This window comes from Athene noctua, chromosome 1 (assembly GCF_965140245.1).
Source record: "Athene noctua chromosome 1, bAthNoc1.hap1.1, whole genome shotgun sequence".
NCBI classification, from domain to species: Eukaryota; Metazoa; Chordata; class Aves; order Strigiformes; family Strigidae; genus Athene; species Athene noctua.
The window spans coordinates 235,732,859-235,757,354 of record NC_134037.1 but is presented as its reverse complement, the minus strand read 5'-3'; the positions used below and the strand labels follow the sequence as shown (position 1 = coordinate 235,757,354).

Below are 24,496 nucleotides of genomic sequence, written 5' to 3'. Positions count from 1 at the left end.
GTTGTGTAGTTCAGACTAGTACTGAGTTGAGAAAGTGTGTGATCTTGTCATTGCTGCTTATCTTTGAGTATGCATATGGCTGCCAAAGCATCAGTCAGAAGTGACTTCTCAGATGCAGAAATGTTTCAAGGGGGAGGGCTAGCTGGGAACAGCAACGAGCCATGTGTGCTGAGGCAGGGGTGTAAGCAAAGGTGACAGAATGGTCTGCTGTTCAAGTTTATGTAATCAGTATGGAATAGAACTGCAGAGACTCCAGGTATGGATTATGTCTGTATCTTCTTTAATTTCTTTCTCAAACTTTGAATTTGTATTTTCTTGTCAGGGAAATCTGCTCTGCACTGTGTAATGGCTATTCCTTCACCAGTACCAACTTAGTGTTTGTAAATGCATCATAAAGGCATACAAATAATCCCTAAAATCTGTTGATAGATTATAGTTCTTTTGACATATATTTTACTTCTACTTCGGAGATTTACTTCTGGACAGAGGAAACACTTAACTCCTTTTCCTGGCTTTCTGAGGGCTGAATCATGTTCAGCAACGTGCTAGAATAGACTGTAGTAAGTGTAGTTTTGCATTCTCTCATTAAATGGAAAAGCAAGTTAGTTTACCAGAGCTTTAGGAGACAGCATATATATATTTGAGGTATGTATAACCTCATCGTGCACTGGACCTAAAATAATAACTGAAGTTTCCTGAGTTCAGTAAAACTGCTGTGAAAAATGTTTAATGTATTACTGTGTGCATCCATTATTATGCTTTCTTTTAAATACAGGTTTAAAAAACGAATGCTGATAGAACAGCTTGAGAGTTTTCTGGAAGAAATCCATCGCAGATCCAATCAGGTCAACCATATCAACAGCAGCTAAGAAACACTGCACACAACAGAAAGCCACAGCAGGGCACTGCTGTCCTTAGTTGCATTCATTTTTGACATGCACTCTTATCTCAAGTTCCTGTACCTGAAAGAATGAGAAGCTGCTCTATAAAATGATGAGAAAAGGAGAAAAGTATCCATCATCTTTTTTTTTCTTCTGTTATTTTTGTAATGTGAAAAATATTACAAAAACATTTTTATTTAACTAAATGGAGAACTTCTTGCTTGTCATGGACTTAAGTGTCACTTTCCCTCAGGTTCTATTTTTCTTAATCCAACCTTCAAAACTATCACCTCTTAAGGTTGAACTTTGCCAAAAAGTTGCTTTGTAATTTTCAAAAAAAAAAGCACATACATTAAACAAGGTAATGTTTTGTATATACAGTTATTTTGGATATATTATTGTAAGTTGTATAAATGTATTTTGAAAAATATTTAAGAAAAGCACTTTTGTTATTCCATCAATAAAAGCTCTATTTTAATCTTTGTGTAGGATTGAGTATGGTTTTTATTGGAATTTTGCCTTGCCTTTCCAGAGCTTACATGTTCTGGTATCAGTGTTAAAGAATGAAGAGCAGTTTTGTATCACCGGATATTCTGTTCTTAATCAGAGAATGAGTGAAAGGAAGCTAATGCTGAATCACAACCAGGGTAGGATGATACCTTGTGTCCTTTTGTACTTTGTGCTTCACTGTTTAGTGGCTAGCATGATGAACTGATGTTCTTTATGCGCATCCACAGCAATGACAAACCCCACAGTTTTGTGAGGATATAGTGTAGTAAAGCAGGGCTCAGTAGCCTTTGAGGAATGCTGCACAGAGTTCTGCTGTGTCAGAAGTTTTTACGTGTTTACAAATGCAGGAACAGCCAGACGGTGCTGCTGCTTAGACACAAAATATCATCGAAGGCTTTAGTGGCCATGCCTTTCACCTGTGCTAGATGCTCCTAACTTCTGGAAAGCTTTGTTTGATTCCGTAGGAGTAGCTTCTCTCTGTTGCTTTTCCCACGAGTGAGAGGTTTGCAGTCTTCACCCAAAATCTTTATGGGCCTGGGTTTCTGATGCTTGTGCCATGAGTCGCTGGATCTACTACTAGAACAGTCGCTGTATCCCACCTTTTGTCAGGATGCTGAAAAAAGCATTTTTCTAGATGCTTTTAGCCTCAGTGTTCTTCAGGAATGTCTGTTCTATGTTATGTACACTTTAAAAAAGTAAAATAAAGGGTAGTAAAGGTAGTAGTAATACCTTTTTTGGCAATAGTGTTTGTTTTGGTCACTGCTTGAGTGGGTATTTCTGCTTCCTACCTGTTCTGTCAGTTTTAAAACAGCCTCTCAACTTGTTTTCCTTTTCACAGCATTTTATTCTTTGTTATCTAAGTCTGGGACCAGACAATTTCAATTTTGTTCTTCAGTTTTTGACTTCAGGAGAGGGAAATAAAATTGCACTTGAAAAATAAGATATATCACAAGGTTTTCTTGCAGGATGCTTTCTTTCAGATGACCTACATACTTGGCAACAGTCAACCTGACTTCAACCATGATGAAGTTAAGCAGAAGCTGTTGGCCCATATTCTTAAGCATTTAGATGGCAAAATCTGTTTTTTCCTCAAATGTTTATATGCTTTTACTATCATTGCTGTAGTTGTGGTGGTAAGGATTCCTAGAGAGCTGTAGGTTTCCAACAGCATGTACAAGATAATGAAGTAGTGGAGAGTTTTTTCACTTATTCTTGCAAAAATTATATTATTTAAACCAGTGTTTTAATAAATATAATGCAGACTTTAATTTCACTGAAGGGAAGCTTACCATAGGAGGACTAGAAGACAATGTATTTGTCTAGTGGTTATTATGAAGGATTTGTAACTCTTCCTATAAAGAGTACTGAACCTGTAAATGAAAACAACATTAACAATATTTCAGTTTGGGACCACATTTTCAAAGGGTAATACATTTAAATATATAAATTAAGCATGGAACTAGCAGATTTATGATCATTCATTGTTTGTATGGAAAAAGCAACTGCAATTTCATGCTTGCCTTGGGATAATTTGAACATTTCTGTATTAAAAATAAAAAGGCCTTTCCTTTCTAGATAGCTGGTAGCCTAAACCAGAAATCTGCCCAAACCTGAAACTTACCGAAACCACTGGCTAAAGAATCACTTTTGAACTGAGCAAAACAGAGCCTAAATTCATTCACTGATATTGTAGTTAGAGAAGAGGTATTACACTTGAATGAAATCACTGCCTCAGATTCATTGAATTTGTGGTTCAGTTGTTTGTACCACTGTTACCTTGTCTCTCCTTCAAAGGGAATATGTTCAGACCTGAACTTCAGATTAAAAACTGAACATTTTTCAATTATTTCAGGCAGAACTATGCTATTTTAAGGCTTGGAAAATATATTTCTGCTATTACTAGAAGACTGATGCAATAAAGACTTCTGGTCTACATAAAGATTCATTGTGAAGTTCATGGGGATAGTAAGTTTTAAGTACCTCTAGTTAGGTTAACAAAGCGTGTTAAAACCAGATCTTGTTTACCCTTTCCCCTTTTCATACCTGAACAACTTCAGTCACTAAGTTTGAACAAGCAAAATGACCGAATGTTTTCACAGTTTTCACTTTTTGCATTCAAAAGCTTAACTTAGAAATGTACTGCTGATTTTGAGTTGATTGGAAGGTATGTACTTTGTTATGCTTCATATAAAAATCCTAGTTTACAATATGGTTTCCTTCCTATTTCTATGATTTATCATAAAACTGCTGTTTACAGTATATTTACAAAAATCAGTTTGTTCTTAATCCTGTGGCTGAGGTTTCATAGATCAGCTTTTAGTGCATTTTCCAAATAAAAATACTTTTATTTATTGAATGGTAATGATTGCCAAAGCATATTTGATAGCAAACCCCCAACAAGGTAGCACTTTTCTCTTGAAAAGAGATGTATTTGCATTTTGGTCAAAATGTAAGATGCAGGTTTTTAAAGCAGAATGTTGCATATACAGGTATTCACCAACTAAGAGAACAGTGTGTTGCTTGGAAGCAGAAAACGAAAATTACTATCTTCAGTCTTCTTGCCAGGCCCCAGTGTTTTACTGAACCCTACAAATGGCTGTATGTTCCCAGGAATCTAGATGGACATGACCCCAATTTTGTGAGAAACTTGGTGGTTTGAATGATTTTTTTGGAAAAAAGGTGCAAATTTACTGCATTGCTAAGAGTGGTAAGTGGTGTTGGAGCTGGCCTTATGTTTCACAGGAGCAGATGCCTGTTAAGTGGTGCACAGTGAAATTCTTTATTATTGTCAAAGAACTATGGTGGTTTCCTTTGCCAGAGACTCTGCATAACTTATGTGATTGGACATATCTGAAATGAGACATGTAGTCTAATACTGAATTCAAAGGAGCACTGTGATGCTTCACTCTTTAAGAGATGCTCTGCAGTTTTATTTGTTTTGGGGGGCTGGGGGAGTTAATTTGCAAGAGATTTATCAGTTGCAAAAGGAACATGCATTTTTTTGACAGTTCCTTGCAAAAAATGAAGACACAAGTTAGGGTTTTTGCAGAGCTAAATTACCTGATTACATACAGTGAATATCCATGGCTTTTGGTAACCTGAATGTTTCATGAACACACTAAGTAGTGAAGAGTCCAGATGGGCAAAACTCCTCAAAGGTGTTGATAGTCAAGATACGGGGAAGAAAAACTTGCAGCTGCATATTCTGAGCTATAGCTGGGCAAAAGATTGTTGGTCTTGAGAATTTCTGAGTTATCTCTTTAGAAACTGCTCAGGTAGGAATTAATACAGGGAGTTTTAGGCCCTAGAGTCCAGGTGCCTACAGGCAGAAGTCAGCTGTATGCCATCTGTGTAGGCATGAATAAGTTTCATTTATAGGGAAAGATTTCTATTTTAACTTCTTCAGGTATTAATCCAGTTGATCCAGCCAATTTGTAATTTGAATTGCCCTGTGGAGATCAGTCCCTAATCCTCAGGCATTTAAGATCTGTAAGATCTTTCTAGTGCCTATAGTTATGGTAGAAATCTTTTTGAGCACATTGCATATACATAGAAGAGGCTAATCTGGCTTCCCTGGCTTCTATGACCATCATGCATTTTTTTTAAACTAAATTAAACCAAATTCCTTATGCTTAAAACACACTTAAACCCCCTGTTTCCATGGTTGTTGAAGTTTCCTGGACCGAAGAATGGCATGCTGTTTACAAAGAACTTGCTCTTGATTGTAGTGCTACTTGTGAAAGATTCTGCTACTGAGACACAAAGCATACGTACCTGTATTAGCTTGTCTCAGGAAAAATGTGAAAGGTCTGTCTGCTTTAAAAATAGGTGTTCGAGATCTTTTTAGTAATACCATTGCTGTAATGCAACAAAGAAAACATTAGTAAAATCTGTCCATTTTCTTTCCATCTTCCATGCAGTGCCCTCAAGCTCTGATGTTTAGTATCTTGAGTTTTGCATTGTTCCTCTGCCTTAAGAATAAACCAAGAATTTTATCCAGCAGTGAAATCAGTCTGGGTGAATGAACAAATCAAGTGTTGTGAGACTACATGCAGGTGATTCACGTGTATTTTGTTGCTGAAGGGAATATGCCTGGCTTTGGATTTCAAAGGTAGTGTAATTTTTGTTTTATCACAGCCCTAACTCTGCCGAAGTCATACCATGCTGTTGCCTAACCTGTTAGGCAGTTCCTAGCTCTGCTTAGATAAGCAAGGCACAAATGTAGTCCCTTTTCTGAATGGGAGACAAACATCAGAGAAATATCTACTGGCTATCATCCTGGAATTTCTCTGTCAAAACTTTCAACAAAACCTGTTTATCTCAGTTTATGACTGTCTTTCTCCTCTCTGGCTGTGGGTTAACTATTACGCTAAAAAAAGAGTTCTCAAGAGTTACAATGGCTCAGCTATTAATAAAATACATCTTATTTAAATAAGTTATTCCTTGTGGCTATATAGTATTAAGAATACGTTGTCAAACACACACACACACACCCCCCCCCCAATACTAAAAACACAGGTTTGGATTATTTTTTAATGAGCTGTTAAAACAATGGCATTCAATTGAAAATTCAAGACTCATTAAAACTAGTTTGAATGGCACCGTTTCAGTACTCCTAAAAAGTGCCTACTTTAGCTTTCAGGCCACTGTGTGACTAGATCCAGAGTTTTTAAAGTAAACAGTAATTAAACCTTTGTAAATCAGCCTAGAGAAGAGAAGGCTTCAGGGAGACCTTATAGAAGTGTTCCATTACATAAAGGGGATCTACAAGAAAGCTGGAGAGGGACTTTTTACAAGGGCATGGAGCGAATAGGACAAGGGGTAATGATTTTAAACTGAAAGAGGGTAGATTTAATTTAGATATAAGGAAGAAGTTCTTTACTGTGAGGGTGGTGAGACACTGGCACAGGTTGCCCGGAGAAGCTGTGGCTGCCCCCTCCCTGGCAGTGTTCAAGGCCAGGTTGGACGGGGCTTTGAGCAACCTGGGCTAGTGGAAGGTGTCCCTGCCCATGGCAGGGGGGTTGGAACTAGATGATCTGTAAGGTTGCTTCCAACCCAAACCATTCTATGATTCTACAGTTCATGAAGACAACTTTTCCATCATTACCTTCAATGCTATCAAATAGAACATCTTCAAAAAACAACCGCCATAACAGTTTGGGAGTTACAGACAAAATGTTAGTAACCTTTTTTCATTCTTTGCTTTTATGATCTGAGCAAAGACATTTAACCAACAGAGAAATAAGTGGTATGTTTTCTCAAACTGGATATTCTCTGGGCTGGTAGAGCTGGTTTTCACTTGAGACTTTACGTGTTAGTCTGAGACCAAAAATTAAATAGTTTGTTACACATAAAAGTTTAAATTTAGGTTAGGTGTACATTTAAATGCTACCATGCCTTTTTTTTTTTTCCTCCAAAAATAAAAGACACCGTTATTTCTTTTAGTGATAAACTCCAGAAGTGAGAAGTAAAGTCTGTGTATTTGATTTACCTGTAGCTCCTGATGCCTTTGTACCATCCTCTGTTATTTCAATCTCTGCTTTGTGGAGAGCATCTGAAATATAAAGACTATCTTGCTCTGCAAAAACCCAGAAATGAATATTAATAGTTACTTTCTGAATTTCATTGCAAACAGTTTTATTTTTTTTTTAAAAAATTTCTCTGCAGAATCTAAGGATCATATAACTGTTAGATGTTTCAACTGGGCAACTAATTCAGTGACTGAAACTGAACTACCCTAAAGGTTCTCTACGCCAAAAGATTCCAGTCCCTTGACATTTAGCTGGAGCAGCATTAACTGCATCACTGCCTGATGCTGCTGGACAAATAGTGGTGTATGCTTGGCCTCTGGTCCATTCAACTTTCAAAAAATCAAGCAAAAATTTCTAAAATATTATTCTTAAGATAGCACTGCTTACAAAATGCTTAATGCTTACTAGAAGGAATATAATTTTAGACAGTTTAGCTCTGAAAGTATTTACTACAATAACATGAAGTACAGGAAGCTCTCCACCTTACTATATGTGAACTGATGCTGAATACAGTGCATGTCATATTATTACCTTCTGTCAAAAATTCCTTTCATTTGTTCCTTTAGCACATCATGTTTATAAAGACAACACAGTATAAACCTGCTTTTCAGTATCTTGCTTCCATGTTAGAAGATACTTAGTTCTAATTTTGACATGACTCCTGATTTTTCGTATGTGTGCCTAATATGGGTAAACATAGACAGCCTGAAGGTCTAAACTAGCTTAATATTACAGACTTTCTACCTCAGCATGTAACTGAGATAATATGGCTACTTTGGTTTTGGAACAGCATGACCTTATATGCAGGGAACTTGAACAATAAGTGTGTCTTGAATTTATTTGCCCAAACATGTCGTTTGTCATAGAGCACAGCTTGCCTGATGGCCTGACTGCCTCTTGACTTTCATGTGAAACATGGATCCTGCTTTCAGATGAGCAGTGAAGTTCTTAGGAAAGAAGCACTACTAGGAACACAAAGTTGGGGTATTTTTCTGCTTAAGTGCGTTTCTGCTATTGACTACTCATCGCTCAGATCTGCTTTCTAGTATTGGGGAGGAGGAATGATAAAATTTTGACTCTGTGTATTGGTGTAAATCTGGAAGAGCTGTGAGGTGTCCTCACATGTCTGGTGATGGAGCCAGCCGGCAATCTGACCCATTTCCACTGATGTCCAGTGTTGGGAGTTGGGTTCAGGCTACAGAAGAGCATCACTTTGACTCAATATAGAAACATCTTTAGAGTAAGATAACAGACGAGAAAGGCAACATTAGGGTACTTTAGGGAAGACAGGATGTCTGAGATCTCTGTATTGCAGATGGAGGGAAGCAGGTTCCTTGCCAGTGTGAATAGGAATGCACACATGTGACTGCCTCTGACTTATGTCACCATTGTGAACACCCTCTTCTCCCTCATTTCTACTCATGTTTACCTATTCTTTCATCCTTATGAGTGTTTTCCTCCTATACATACAGCAGCAGGCACAATGCTGAATGGGAATTACTAGTTTGAGAGGTATCTGGGTTGTGGTGGAAAGCAAGGTTACGTGATGAGAGTAGAAACTAATTAACTCAGTGAGGACAATGTATTAATTGGGGAACTCTCGGAAGGGAAACTGCAGAAAAAACACTCCTCAGGAAGAAATGATGGGACTGTGACATAAAATGGAGCTTGGAAAACACTAGTTTCAGAAAGATATCAAGGAGAGTGTTACAAGTCTGCTGCTGCCCAGAGAGCAGAAAGTAGGGAAGGTTGAGAGGTTTTTTTCTTTCTTGTCTGAATCTGAGAACTGAGAATTTGACATATAGGTGAAAACGGAAACACTAAAAGAGCACTTTATCTGTTTCTATGTGAATTTTGTCCAGTCAAAAATCTGGGATGGAAACAAGAAAGACAAAACTAGGGAGAGACAGATTTTTTAAAATTAGGTGAATCTAACACTTTGGAGGAAGAAAAATTAGTAGTTTTCAGCCATAAAGAAGCTATTCCAGGTCTGGAATAAAGTAACCCATTTGTTTGCTAAATGTGATCTGAGAGTAAGGATTCTGAAGACTGTGGTTTCTGCTTCATATGGAAGAGGAAGTGAAAACTTACTGGTTCTTTTTCCAACTATATCTATTTGTCAAATAAAAGATAAACCTTCCTTATAAACTCTGCCTCACGTAACACACCATCATAGCTATAACCCTACAATTACGATACATGACTAGGTAGTGTAAGAGTAGAATTGAGAAGGGTCTCAACATATCCTTTAATCCATAAACCTGCCACAGGCAGGATCAAATACTTCTACAAGCCTTACCTTGTGTGATGAAAGCCACTGTGTTGCATACATGGGAAAGAAGCTGCTAAATGGTATTGTTTGTGATGGAGTTAATTTCCTCAAAGTATTTATCTTATTTAAATAAAAATACATCACAGAATTATAGAATACCACATTGAAAGAGACCTCGAGGACCATCTGTTCCAACCTTTCTTGGCAAAAGCTTGTTCTAGACAAGATGGCCCAGCACCCTGTCCAGCTGAATCTTAAAAGTGTCCAATGTTGGGGAATCCACCGGTTCCCTGGGGAGATTATCCCAATGGCTGATTATTTTCATTGTGAACATACTTGTGCACTTTATCAGTATATTAACATTCATTTGTAATAAACAAAGCAGTAGGCTTTAACAAAATATTGGGCTGTAAGAGATTATTTTAATGTGTATCTCTGCAGTTCGAGATATATGCTGCAATAGAACAATGCTATAGAACAATTTTAGAAGGATAATTAAAAAAACCCATAAGTAACACATCTTCTGAGGTTATCCAAGGAAAGTAACTTTTCTGTAAAAGTATCTTTAAATTGGAGGAATTTCATTTATTCACTCACACACACAAGAATTACATGAACTCTCTTCATCTCTCTGGGTAGCTACCACTCTGAGTCTTTGCTATAAACAGAAATGACTAAGTTGAAATAATTTGTGTTGCTGAAAGTAGTAAAAAGCAAATAGATATTTTGAATTCTTTTTGTATTTAATATTAAATAGGGATAAACATTTTCCAAGGAGCAGAATAACTTCAGACTTCCAAAACCAAGACAGTTTACAATCATAACACTAGTATTTCAGCAAAGGAAAAGTATAATTTAGTCCACTGGTCACTGGATTAGCAAGACAACATAACGTGGGCATATGCCAATATTGTTTGTGGTGTCAGGAGTTGGAATAGAGACTTGTTGGACCAGCATCCCTAACTGTTAAACAACTATTTAAAAACACAAATAGGAATGCAAGTTGTACCAAATCATCCTAAATTTCTGAACAAAACACCATTTTCCAGGCCTGCACTGTCTTGGCAGTTTTAATCTTGAAGAAACAAGGGGAAAAAAACCCAAAACAAGCAACACCAAACACAACCCTGTCCCTTTCAGATTCTTCTTTCCTATAAAACAACAGCTCAAAATACAACTGCCAATAATAAAATAGAACAGTTTTATCAGTTCAGAAGGCCCAGGTCTACTGAATTGTTCAAATGTAAGAGTTTACAACTATTGGGTCAGCAATCATTTTTTAATTCAGTCAAGCCTCTTACCTGAAATGCCTTTAAAATTAGCAGTGATGGGATCAAATGCGTCTCTAATTCCCAAGGCAGAAAAAACTGTCTTTAGGTCAAAAAGGCTTTGAATACTGAACCTGAAATTAATATGATAGATTTTATTTAAATACAGGATTTGTAGTTTCATAGAGCTAAAATGTGGAGCAGATGCAATTTCTTTTAAGCGTTTGCATTTCATCCATCTATTTCTATATGATCCCAATGCATTCCATCTGATTAAGTGTTCTTTGCAGAAAAGCAACTCATCTTCACCTGAAGACATTAACAGAAGGAATCCCTCACCTCCATCTATTGCAATCAGACCACCTCTCTTCTTGTCACATGAACTCTGCATTTCCCCAAGTGCCCTCTTTTTAACAATCTTTTTGGCTGTAGCAAAGGGCCCTTTGAAACATTTGCCAAAGATTAGCTTGGCGAAAAAGAATATTAATGTACAAATTGTTTTTCAGCGCTTCATTAACATGAGGAATGCATCGTAAGAGATGTGTAACGAAGCCCTTCCATGCTGATCCATACAGTAGGTACAGCTACGAAAGGCCCTCCTGCACCTGATTCCTACTGCTATGCAATTTCATTTGAATAGATGATAGAAAATACCTCCAGGATATGTGCATTTGCTAGCAACGGCAAATGACTAATGTGGAAAACAGATGGCTGAAACTTACTTTGTGCACAGAAAGATAGGTATGACTGGTGGGGGCCCCCAAGTTCTTTATAAAGTGCTTTTGTAGCAGACTAACAAGTTGTAAACATAAGCTATTGCATTTTTTAAAGGTTATATATATATTTTTCCTTAAGCAAAGAGAAAAATGGAGTGTGGGAAAGGTCCAGGAACATTTCTCTCTTTTAGATCCTTAAAGGATTTTTTTACCCCAGACAAATTTTAAGTAAAAGCTGTAGGATCAACTGAAATACTTGTTTTTTAAAACAATACGGAGCATACCAGAAAGTTTTGGCATTCCCAGTTTACCTCTTCATGGCTTAAGAAAGGGTTAGAGCTTTTCTAATCATGTGATGAATAACAAAACCGAAAACATCTCATTTGATTTTGCTTCATACATTGCCTGTGTCAGCACTATCACACAGAATTCTGACAACTGAAGTAGAGAAGCCGTCTTGGAGTACTAACATTGCTTACCTGGGTAGAAAAATATCCATCTTTGTTCTCTTTAAGCTGTTGGCCCAAAAGGTTATGGTTTTGGCAGAAAGGTGCAACTCAATCTGGGACAAAGATGTTCTTTTGTGGCTGGGAAGCACTAGAAACATGCTGAGTTTCTCTCCCAGGTAGGGTAACTCGACCACGCTGAAACCCTCCAGAGCTGCAGTCTGGAACTGGCCTGTGGGTGGGCAAATATAGATCTTATTTCAGCATTCAAGTGGGGAAAAAACCCCTGAAACCCATAACCTGAGCCTGGGTCAGCAGACAGTTCAGAACTCCAGTGATGGGATATAAGAGGCTGTCTCTAATGCATACTCTTGCAAGCAGCTCAGGTTGCTCTTAACTTCTATGTGAATGGAGCTGATTGTGTCAAAACAAACAAACAAAAAAACAAATTTAAAAATGTACCTATATATATATCTTGGCAGAAAAATGCCAGTGACAGTAATAGTACCTGAAGCACTGTTTCAACACAGCATGGATGGTTTATTTCTCATATAGTAACTGTCCTCCTTGCTGACTTCACAAAACATTACTGAGACAGTGACAGCAACTTTATGGTGACTGTTCTTGCAATGCTTGTTCTTTGAATAATCTCACCATTTTCTCTGTGTTTTCCATCTAATACCTTTCACTAAAAATTCACTACTGAAAGAAATTACAAAAACAAGATCAGGAGTGTCCTGTTGAATTAATTGAAAACTTTACCTCATGTTTCTTTACTACCTTTAAAAATCAGTTTTAATCTTATTTCAGGCTGCAAGTAGCTACATTAATAAAGTAGTTAGTCTTATGTTAATTTAAGCACCAAATTTTTTATTGCTGAAAATCTAGGCCTAAAGTATATCAAAATCAGGTGAAGGTTATAAAATATAGCCTCAAAAGTAAGGTAGGCTTGTAATTAGTTATGCAGCAATTTGTAACAGCCATTAAAAGTACAATTTTAATTCCATATTTTAAGTGAACAATTAGTCCAGGCATTTCTAATGGACTGTTAGAACAGCTCTAATGATCACACTTTTGCTTTCTTATTTTTTCCCAATAAATAACATTTTCTGAAACACTCATCAATAGTTAGCAGGAGTTAAATACAAGTTGCAAGCAAATGACTTACTGTCATTGCTGCAGGCCATATGAAATATTTAATCTACTCCCTCTTCACCCAGCTATAGTAGTTGTATCTTCAAGGGTCGATACTCACGCTTTTTCAGTCAGTGATTGTAAATAACAGAATATAGATAGTTTGTGTTCATCATACATAAATATCAGCCAATACGTAGCTATAAGATGTCTCAAATATTTAGTGTACAACATTTGTTAGTTTTGCAGATCTGGATTAGATAGGATTTATTAAGTGTTGATTATTCTGCTAGATTAAATTTTAGGATCTTGTATTAGCCCTCCAGCCATTCAACGTGGGGAGGGAACTTCATTGTTAAAACCACCTCCCAGCACATGGATTGCTTTGCCAAGAAAAGACTTTCTGGTTTGTAATGGGTAAGCAGAGAAGATTTACGTTTGTGGTGCACTGGTTATGAGTGGTTTAATCTATGGGCATGTTATTATTTTGAAGTCAGCACATTGTGCACAAAGGTTATACAGATCTTATTAATGAGAAAGAAAACCAAAAACTTGAGATTACTGAGTCAGAACATTTAGCGTTCCTAACTTGAGCTGCTTTTGAGCATCCCATAAGTATTATATATATGCTAAATCGATCTTCAAATATAGTTAACAAATTGTTTGGAAAAATGAATATGTAAAATAGCTGCAGTGTTTATAAGGCTTGCATAAATAGTATAATAATGTTGACATTTTCTTGGAGCAGTGTTAATTGTCCTCAGGCTGATTTGTTCTGCGTGACCCTGTTAAAAGGATAAACCATGTTGTAAATGTTGAGATCAATATCAGGCCACAGCTAATCTTTCTCACTCTGTGCTTTTATCCTGATGGTAGACAGCTGCTGTAATTCAATAATGAAGGGAAGTTATCTCATGCCTCTGTTTTGCTGTAGTAAACCTGTCTTTTGTATTAATTTCAAACTGATTCATTAGAAATGTTTCCAGCATTTCTAGTGACAAAGACTGAATTGGCCCTATCAAATCTGACAATCAGCAAATTTTAGATGATCCCTCTCGTTTCAGTTTCCTCAAGTCCTCCAGCTGCAGAAAGCTCACACATTTTAGACTGGATGAAAAGGTAATTCCAGTATTTTGGTTAACTTTTTTTTTTTTCCTATGCAAATATTTAATGCTCCAGCTACTTAAGGATGATAGGATGGTTTTTGTGTTTAGGCAAATGGTCAGACAAGCACAACTAACAGTTTCACATCAAGCTTGCAAGGGATCAGGAGCAAATATATGGTCAGTCTGCAGCTCAGCTGCTGAATTTCTGATCACTGATCTTTACCCAAGATCTCCACTTGTGTGAGCACTGGCAGCCTCCTGCCTTTGGTCATTTTAGATGTCTCATTTCTTTATTTCACTCTACTAAAAGATAAAGTTTCGAGAAAAGATTTGTTCTTGTGCTAATAGCTGTGTGTTAGTCCCGAGAAACCTGTTTAACTGGGTAGGTTGTGAAGCAGTGAAGGGTGATGCTATTCCAGACTTCACGAGTAGCAAAGGCCCCTCAATGAGCTGGTTATACAAAATCAGGGGGCTGAAAGATCACTAGCCGATGTAGTAGTTTATGTTACTCAACAACAAGGATGATAAGGTGGAGGGTTTTGTAAAGGGAAACTGCACTCCCGAGTAAAGTCAACTAATGTATACAAGGTTCAGATGCAAAGAGGATGGGGGCGCTCCAAGTCAGACCTGTGAAGTCACTCAGGAGGTGGCAGTCTCAGCAGGAGGAAGAAGAGTGGTGGACACACCACGGATGTCCCGGATGAAGAAACACCACAAAGAAAGATGTAAGGACAAACTTACAGAAAGCAGAAAAAGTGATCCCTTACCCGGGTGAATGATGGTTCAGAGGTAAATAGGCATAGAAATAAGGAGTGGCCAACTGCCAACTTGATGTGACTCTTGCACAGAAAAGGAAAGTGTTTTGGCCATATAAACAAGAGAAAAAGGAAAGAATAATAGTGCTGCTGAACACTGAATTTTTTTATTTTTTTTTTAGATTAATACCAATTATTTGCTGGAAGTGATGGGAAAGAAATAATCTGATGATATAGCAAAGGATAATGGTGAGGTTCCTAAAGGAAGTGAGGAAGGAACGGGAGGTATTGCAACACCAGAGACAGAAACAAAGTTTAAGCTACTTGAGAGAGACAAATAATAATCTGGGGCCTGGATGATCACCACCCCAGAATATGAAAAGAACTTGGATGTGAAATTGCAAATATGTCAGCAAAGATTTTTAATAGACCTGTAGATTCAGTTGTGTTCCATAACTGGAAACAGGAACATATTAATAAAGAGAAAGTAATCCAGAAAATTTTAGGTCTTTGAGAAGTTTTAGAACATAGGCTGGAGAAAATAATCAAGTCACAGAGGGAAATAGAAAGTGAGGAAAAATTTCAACATCAGGTAGACCCTAGCAAACAAATCTATAAGTTTTTTTGACTTTATAACTAATTTGATTAAAAGGTATAGATCCGGCCATTTAGTTTTGAGTAAAACATTAAACATAGTTTCACTATGGCACTATTTACAGTTAGAAGTGATGGCAACTAGAGCAAGAAATGAATGGCAGCAAGCAGCCACTTGAAGGGGAAACTACAATGAGCCAAGTTAAAAGTGGGGCTCCCAGGTTGAAAATAGGTTACCAGTGGCTTTCCAAAGTATTGCCAACATTCAAGACTTTCATCAAAGACAAACAGTGAGGTTATTGTGATGACTGGAGCAGTGGAAATCAAATGATGGTTCAAAACCACAAAAGAAGTATGTACTTGTGGAGATTTCCCTCTCCTTGATAAACCTAAGACTTAACAGCTGGAAAAAAATGGAGAAGGAAAAAAAGCCCAGGTGGGTTCAACATTGAGTAACCACTCTGAGCTGATTCTGCAGTGCACTATGCAAGGTATTTTTAGCAAGTCATAGAAATATTAAGAGCATTTTATTGAGCATGGATATGACCTTATTAAATGTATTATGTATATTCCTTGTCGCTTATTTTCAAGAAAGATTTATTTAAATTGGAAAAGTGCAGAAAATAACTAGCAGAAACTTGGAGTATCTGTTTTTTTTTAAATAGTTTAGAAGAGCCTGGCATCTTCATCTTAGCTAACAGGAAATTGAGAGGCAGCTTGGTGACTGGCAAATACATTTGGGAGTAAATATCAAAGCTGAAGAGAAGCTATTTAACTTAAAGGAAAAAGCTAGCACGATGCTAAGAGATATAAATTGGTCTTGAAAAAATTTAGACTTGGAATTAGGAAGGTTTTTAACCAAGTACATTTCTGAAATTTAGGATAGAAGGGAAAGGAGCTTTTTATATTTTTCAAGAGATTGTAGCCCTAAATGGAAGAATTCCTGGTAGTAGAAAATTAAGTCTACAGCCTGAGTCCTTCTGTCAGTAACCCACATACTCCAGGCCTTTGAAAGGAGCATAAAATATATTGATATAGTATACAAATAAATGTTTGATCTGTATTTATACTATTTTAAACCCATGTTGAGAGCATCCACTGATGGGCTATAGCAGCTATAAAAATTTATCTCCCTTTTGTTGCAGAATTTTTTGCTGAAGATGTGCAGTTTTACCCTAAAGCCTTGGAGAAGGGCTTTGACCAGAGACAGGAGAGATGGGTGTGTAGTGCTGGTGCTCCTGGTGATATTATCCTCTCTCTGGTGCTCACACACTCAAGGGACAAACAGCCGTCAGGCTGAGTGCCCCAAAAATTTCTTAAACCCCTGACTCCAGATCAAATTGGTAGGAGCTTGATCTTGTTTTAGTTCTAACTGACCCTTTGTCATGCTATCAGATGTGCTTCCTAGGGTCCTCCCTTCTTATGCAGCTTTATTTAACAAGCTCCTTGCTACTGCAAAGGACTTTGTATACCAAGGTGCCTCCAGTCTTTCCTGTTCCCTCCTCTTAGCTTGTTATCTTGATACCTTTTGGTGGTTTGCTATAGCTGACAAATTTGTTATGGAGTGCTGGGAGGTGTTGGTCTGTGAGGGATGGGGCACAAACAGTACATGTTTTGAGTACCATTTTGAACCCAGGATCTGTTCTGTGGTTGCCTGGGATTATACAGAGTCAATTCAGTCACCCAGGTGGTCTCTTTGTTTGATGGGATTTCTTCTGAGACTTCTCCAGGCTGGGAAAATAACACATCTTAGTGTGGTAGCTGTGTAAATAAAACTGTTCCATGTTGTACAATGGAGAAAACTGGATCAAGGACAGTTACCATAGTTAACTTCGGCTGTGTGATGCATTGTTGGCACTTTCAGGGTTGAGCCCTCCACCGTGGTAAAAGGCAACATCTGGGTATCCATAAAAGAAAACTTCTCTTGCCATGTGCTTTTGAAGTACATGGTGCTCACCAGGGCGACCTGGCTGAGCGGTGATCCAGCTCTCTCCAACCAGATGCCATGCACATCTCCATCTGCATAGAAAAGAGGTGGGGAGGGGGACACACGTTGTCCTTCTCACCCAGGCCTAAAGCCAGGTCTGTGTGAGTAAATAAAACAAGTTGGGACTACTCTCCATCCCTAAGGAAAAGAGACACACCTCACAAGGAATTGATAAACCTTCCACCTTCCTCACCTGCACATGGACCTTATTGGGGTTGCCTGTTGGTCCATGCTCTCCCCTGAACCAAGTTCAAATAAGTCAATACTGAGGGCCAAAGTTGTGCCAGGACTGTGCTACGCACTGTAGCACGGATTGACAGCAGTCCAGTCGTCAGTACCACACCCTGGCCCTGACTGGTCTTCTTGCTTAAATGTGCCTACATGTGTCTTGGAGTGGTTCATCTTTAGCACCAGAAATCCCTCATGAAATGGATTCATGATTACAGATTGCTTTATGAAGTAACTAAGTCAACTGAATTTCAAATCCCAGTTCTCCCTCTCTCATTTAACTGGCAGTTCAACTGATCCTGCTTCCTGGGTATCTCAGAGATTTTTGAAAGTGTGACCCACTTTTAATTCATTGATACTCATATGAGTACCACAGTATGAACTCCCATTTTAGTTCCTGCTTCTAGAGCAATACTTTCCTATCATGAAGCTGGATCACTTATTACAGTTCATTTGAGAAGGATAGCAGCTTTAATGTGTGTATTTAACATCACTTTACATGTTGATGGCCAAATCACTACTCATGTAACTTAAGTTGTTGGGGCAAATTGGGGATTGATATGGTCTGCTGCTTCTAAGGACTTACTTTTTCAATTATTTTTTCATTAACACAGAACTTAATTTCATCGCTTTTCTTGCTTGTGTGGAAAGTAAGTTCATTTTATTTCCTATTTTGACTTTTTAAACTCAGAGTCTGACTGCTGAGCTTATGGCCCTGTGTGTTCCCCACAGCAGCATGAACACATTCAACACAGCAGACTTGGTCCCTGGGGAATCTGACTGTTCCACACTAAAACTGAAAACACTTCAAAGAATTGCCATTTCAAAAATTAGAGGAGCAAGTCCAAGCGGTTACCAGCTTGATACTGCAAACTTATACTCACAGATTCAGACGTATTCCCACTTTCCTCACACTTGAAATGAGCATCAGCACAAGAATTAGATTTCACAGCCCTCAGTCTTGGTTTGAACAACATGGGATATTAGCAAAAAACTTTATACTTGATTAAGTGCAGGTTCTCTCGTTACTCTTATTTTATATTTATTCATGTGCAATCATTCTCATCATCTGTTACGTTACCTCCAAGGTTACTGGTGATCCATTCCTGTATTTGTGTTGTGGTTCTGTTGGGGTCAGTGAAGTTGATTTGCTGCAGGCTGCTGTTTGCCCAATGCACAGCATGTGCAGCGAAGATGGGCGAGAGCTGCACACTGGCATCCATGAAGAAGGAACATGACAGCTGAACCACTGTACCTTGGCTGGAGTCAGTTGCTCTTTCATACACTGTGTGCAAGAAATCCTGCACACTTTGATCTGCCAGGCAAGAGAGAGGAAGAAACTGCAATTATTGTGTTGAGGCTAAGGACAGCAGATTGCACCAGGGCTCAGCATCTTTCAACTCTAGTGCTGACACTGGTGTCCTCTGAAAGTTAAAGCACTATAATAGCTAAAGCATCCTTGACTTTATGGGGTATTACTGTCAAGTGCTGCTGTCAAGGATGGTGATGCACTGGGCACAGGAAAGTACTCCTCATGTTGCTGTAGAAATCACTCTAGGCAGTTATGTCAAGTGACTGATTTCACATCAGGCTCACACCCCTATGAAAACACAGCTCTTACAGTTCATAAGGAACTTTATTTTCTTTTGGGAAATCTCTGGGTTCCCATTAGTGAGACCTAACACCTCTGGCTGTGACTGGCTGAGCTGCTGATGCCACAGTACTACCATCTTCTCCTGCCATTATCGATGGCACCCACCCCAGGAAAGACATCTCCTTGACTGCTCCAGGTCTGTCTCTGCTACCCTTGGCCCTCATGTGTTGTTTTGTTTCTTGAAGGGTGGTGCGCCAAACTGGTCCACTATTGCAGATGAGCCCTGGAAATGCTAAGTAGAGCTGATACATTGCTTCATGTATGTTACAAGCAAGTCTTCTCTTTATACAACCCACAACAGGGTCTGCTTTTTCTGGAGTACAATTATATTATTATATTTCACATTTAATTTTTTTTTTTTTTTTTTTTTTTTAATTACCGAGAGCCCTCAGATCCTTTCCAAAAAAACTATTCTTTGGCTCACTGGTCACCAGTTTGAGTGGCTGATTACTCCTTCTAAATGTAGAATTTTGCATTTGTCCTTACTGATTTGTGTCCTATTTCACTTCACACATATCTTCAATTTGCCAGTATCCTTTTGAATTCTATTCTCATCTTCCAAAATGCTCGTAGCAACTATGAGCTCAGTGTCATTGAAAAAGTCAGTAATGTATTCTCTAGTTTGTTGTCTACTGATGGAAATAATTGAATAGTGCCTCAGGCTCCTGTTCCTGGGGATCCCATGGTAGTTCACAGAATCATAGAATCATAGAATGGTTTGGCTTGGAGGGCCTTTAAAGGTCATCTAGTCCAACCCCCCTGCAATGAGCAGGGACATCTTCAACTAGATCAGGATGGTGGTGGCTTCTCTGATGGATACAGGTTTGAGCCCCTGTTCCTGGGCCCAACAGGAACACAAGTCCTGCAAAATAGAGGATCTTGTATTTTCAAAATCACAGAGTTTCTAGTAGGCTTCCCTGAAGGGTGATTTAGCAGCTGTTCCTGGTTGTCATTATTTTGCTCACTGGTTTCTGATGGGATGGTTCATGCCAAGGTGACCTCCTGAGGCCTGGGACTTGTACCCAGTCTGAATGTCTGAATGATGTTGATGGATTGTGTGTCAAATCTTCTCAAATTTCTTGTGTTTGCAATTCAGCCCCTTTCCCATATTCCTTTTTGTGCTTTGGAGACTTGCCTACATCCAGACAATAAAAGTCTTCTTGAGATTGTTACTTGCCTCTAAGACATTTCCAGCAGATTCCTTCTCCTATAAGCTTCCTCTGAGGACTGAAAAGTGTCTGGAGATTGCTTTACTTCTGCAGCAAGACATCAGTGCCTCTTGGCTCTGCAGGACCACCAGAACCTCTCTGCTTTCCCTGGGAGAAGAGGCACCAGGTGTCCTAATTTCTGTGTGAAATTTAAGCAACAAATTGCTGTCCACTGTGTCCAAGAGGAATCTGTATTGTACCCCTCTCTTCTCCAGGGTGCTGTACTCATCTCAGGTGCTCCTCTGCCTTGGCCTGAAACCCTTGGGCACCCTGGCCAGCCTTCAGGTATCTGGGTCCCCATGGGCATGGCTGGGCTTGCCATTATGGCCCTAGCTGGAAATCTTGGTTTTGACTCCAGAAAGACCTTAGGAAAAGGAAGGCATCACCGAGTTTTTCCAGATACCTGTGGGTGTAGGCAGTACTGGAGGGAAGTCATGCTGGGCTGCCACCTGTGACATGTTTGGGGCTGCTAACTGGGAAGGATCCATCCTGCCTGGACTGACCTGTCTGAAGCTGAGCATCAGGTCAACACCAGGATTGCTGTGAAGCTCCAGCTGCCAGCCACGTCCCTGATCTCATCAGAGACTTCTATTGCATTGGTTCAGATTCTTGATGGGATAAAAGGGGAGTTTCACATCTACTGATTTCTACCACCCAAGATTCTGTGCATGTTTTCTGACCTAATAGTGTTCCTTTAATAACTGCAAGAAGACTAATCACCTATAGGAAGTTTGGTATTAACATTTAGATCTATTACTCTTTAAGGGATAAAATATTGAACTTGAACAGATGTCAAGAAAACTCACACAGTCTGAGGTGTAAAGTGCTTTTCTCGTATGTTTTGCATTAGTTCAAGAGCATTTGGCAAGCTCTCTCGAGGATGTGAGAAATCAAAGATGGTAAATTGGAAGCAGATGTTAACGTGAGATGTGGTGTCCTGAGCTTGTAACTTCAGTCATATCAAACTGCTTAGCTAACCAAAGTCCTGAATTCTTACTTCGAAAACAGTTCAAAGTGGTTTCAGAATACTCTATTGTTGATAAAATAGAACAGCAAGGAGAAAGCATTTTTGAAGCATGCCATTTTTTTCTGTGCTGTCTAGAGAGACATCACATCCCTTTTTACACTGTTTTTCTTAGTACTAGAATAAAGGTGAACAAATCTTCCAGACATTAAAAGAAGATTACAAGTGCATGTAAGAGCGGATTCTCTGTGAATAATGAATGTACCATCAAAGTTTTCATTGTTTTCAGCCTGCTAAGGTTTTAACCACGTCCTTCATTACTGATTAAGACAGACCAACAGAAACACTAATGCAAACATCTAACAGAAAAAAAGAAATTTATCAGATATACATACACGTGTGATTTGGTTTTACTAATCTGATAGAAAATTTGATCTAAGTATTTGATTTATTTATTTGATTTAAACCATTTGAGAAAGTGATTTTCTTCTCTGTCACTGGAAATGTGCTGTTATATTCAATGGCAACAGATCCCATCCTATTTTATTTTCGCATTCATGCATTAACTCGTGCATTAATATTACTGAAAGCCAAAGCTCATGTGGCTTGTGCCACAGACAACTAAAATGGAGATAAAATGTCTGCTTGATATGATGCGCCACATGAGAAGAAGTAAGGTAGCACAAAAGAGCTAGCAGGTCATTAACAGCCTCTGCACTCTCTGTTACATTTCGTGTGAAGATCTGTGCCTGAATTTCACTGTGAAGTATTTTTCTTAAGGTTCTTTCTTAATAACTAAACCCCTAATGGCCAGAAGTATCAAGCAAAGTGTAATCGTTGTATGAACTAACATTGTTTAAAATTACTCTACTGAATGTACAGAAACAGGATTTTCATAGGCAAGACTTCATTATATCAGCTGCTCATAATATAGACGTAGTGTCCTTATGTCGGTACATGCAGCCACATATATATATCAACCAGAGTTAGCTCTTACTGCTGTGTTGATTTTGAGTATCAATGCTGTAGAGAATGGTAAGAGTGACTAGGGTAGGTTACAACACAGGATAGTGAAATTGCTGTAGGGTTTATCTTTACTCTTCATAAACTGAAAGTAAATTTTATGCTGAGAAATAGCAGTGTCATCTCTATACATGTCTTGTATGTAAGCTGCAAATTTTGAAGATGAGGCAGTCATCTGCTTTTCATAAACATTGTGCCCATAATGTAAAATAGTTTTTGACATGTGATGTGAGATGATAGGATAATCCAGAGCTAAAATGAAAACAGCATGCTTAAATTCAGCTGACTTAATGTTAGATTTTAAGACATCTGCCTTTTCCATATCCCTTCCAGATTCCCAGTGAGTTTTTATTTTAGCTTGCTTTCAGGCAAAGATGCAATTGAACCATCCATCTGTCAATGTATATATCTCTCTGCCAGTCTCCTAATAACTTTTCATTATTTTGGCCAGTTGTAATGACATTAGAAAAAAGCACAAAGTCAATTTCTATGGGTTTCATAAAAATTGTTAATGGGGTAGGAGAGAAAATTTAAGTGGGATAGGAGAGAAGACGACTGTCCTCTGCCTGGCAGCTCTTCGCGGAGGACACAGGGGACGCCAGGACACAATGGACACAATGAACCTCTGGGAAACCAGAAGCAATTCTGCTGTTCATGTAAGCAGCTTTTGTAGATGTGGTTGTATTTTGGTGCAGTAAAAGAGCAAACACTAATCAAGAAAATAGGGGCATAATAATATGCATATCAAATACTCCCTTGAGTTTCCTTTGTCTAGCTGATACCTGGCTATCAAAGATGGAGAAAACACTCCTAAGCTACATCTTGCACTGAGACAGAAAACAGAAGTCTAAAATTATGTGTGCAATTGCAGTCTCCTTAGTAAAGCTGTGAATTTATTGCAAAATGTATGACAAGAAGTATTTTTTTAAGCAATACATTACCATGAATATTGTATCCTAGGGCATCCTGCAACTCTGTAAAGGTATTTCCTTGAGCTCCAAACTGCAGCAGCTCCAAAGAAACAGCCACGCTTGCTGGAGAGACTACCAGATTGGTTCTGTTCTCTGCTTCAGATACATGCCGGTAGAGATTGATGGCAAATTCAGTCTTCAGCTCTTTTAACTCATCATAAGAGATGCAGTTTCCTTTGGTTAAGCAGCAAGCAGACAGGATGAACACAGAGAAGAAAATGGGCAACATGAAGGTGAGCTGGGAACAGTCTCCACCAGATAATCATACCTGCAATTAATAATAAAGACATATTTAGCAAAGCAATAGGCTGAGCTGACAGAGGAACTTTCTCTTTCCATCAGTGTTTAGATATCACTTGCAACAGTAAGGATCACTGTTAAAATACTTGTCCGGGTCTACCCAGTAGCTATTGTCGTAAGAAAAAACCAGATGTAAGGACACGCTGATGACTCTGTTGACTAACAAGAAGTGAGTTTTCCAGAATGCTGTACCCATATAGGATGGTTAGCCATTACAGTGCATGGAGACACAGAGCCCCTTGGTTAAAAAGTTAGCTACCTACAGACATGATGGGACACCTTGGTGTGGTCTCTGTGCTCCTGAGCACCACAGCTCCTTTCTGTGCCCAGCAAAAAGGGGCATCCAGCACTCCCAGAAGGAAGGCCACCCCTCGTGAGTTCCATCTAACCGGAGACTCAAGGTTGGGCTTTAGATCCAAGTTTGAAAGAGGCTCCCTTCAAATTCCTCCACCCTCTGCCGATATTCCTCCTATGAAATTTATCCCAGTGAAAAAAGGTTGTATTTGCAAAAGAGTCCAGTGCTTGCAGCACAAAATCACTGCTTTGGATTTTTATGGGAAATCAAGCATTGGTCAATGTTATATTAAGAGACACTTTGATTCATATTTAGAGGAATAATGTTAAAATGACAGAAGAGCTTTGCTTTTTGAACATTGTATGCAAGTATATTTTAAAAAATACTGCACCTTCTTTCACTTCAGGATTTCCTACAAATCTTTCTCCATGCCCTTTGCTCTAGAGAACACCTCTAATGCCTTGTATTTACTCACAGTTAGCTCTGTTAAATTGTCTTGCCTTTCTGTGTCCTTCTGGGTGTCTGAATGGAAGCTGTCTATGTACGTCTTGTCTCCTTTAATAGGTAGTGGAGTAAAGACTAAGTCATGAGACTGCATTTAAAGGGATAGTCAGTGATCAGAGTCTCTGTCGGCGATGTCTGTACCACTCTGT

At 38.6% G+C, this 24,496-nt stretch overlaps 2 protein-coding genes across 5 annotated transcripts in view; one reads left to right on the top strand and one right to left on the bottom strand.

Moving 5' to 3' along the window:
- Nucleotides 1-1,354, top strand: part of INTS6 (integrator complex subunit 6) — a 45,617-nt gene extending 44,263 nt beyond the window's left edge. For all 4 annotated transcript variants that reach the window (XM_074913539.1, XM_074913557.1, XM_074913549.1 and 1 more), the window contains one exon: nt 776-1,354. In XM_074913539.1, coding sequence (XP_074769640.1) covers nt 776-869 — 94 coding nt within the window. In that variant the 3' untranslated portion in view covers nt 870-1,354. The remainder of the gene's footprint in view (nt 1-775) is intronic.
- A 1,366-nt stretch (nt 1,355-2,720) lies between these two features.
- SERPINE3 (serpin family E member 3) lies at nt 2,721-23,477 on the bottom strand. Its single transcript, XM_074931705.1, has 8 exons — nt 23,219-23,477; nt 18,510-18,743; nt 17,035-17,232; nt 11,658-11,856; nt 10,496-10,596; nt 6,883-6,969; nt 5,166-5,249; nt 2,721-2,761 (listed from the first exon to the last, which is right to left on the bottom strand). The coding sequence occupies exons 1-8, from the start codon at nt 23,475-23,477 to the stop codon at nt 2,721-2,723; spliced, it is 1,203 nt and encodes a 400-aa protein (XP_074787806.1).
- Nucleotides 23,478-24,496: the final 1,019 nt, after the last annotated feature.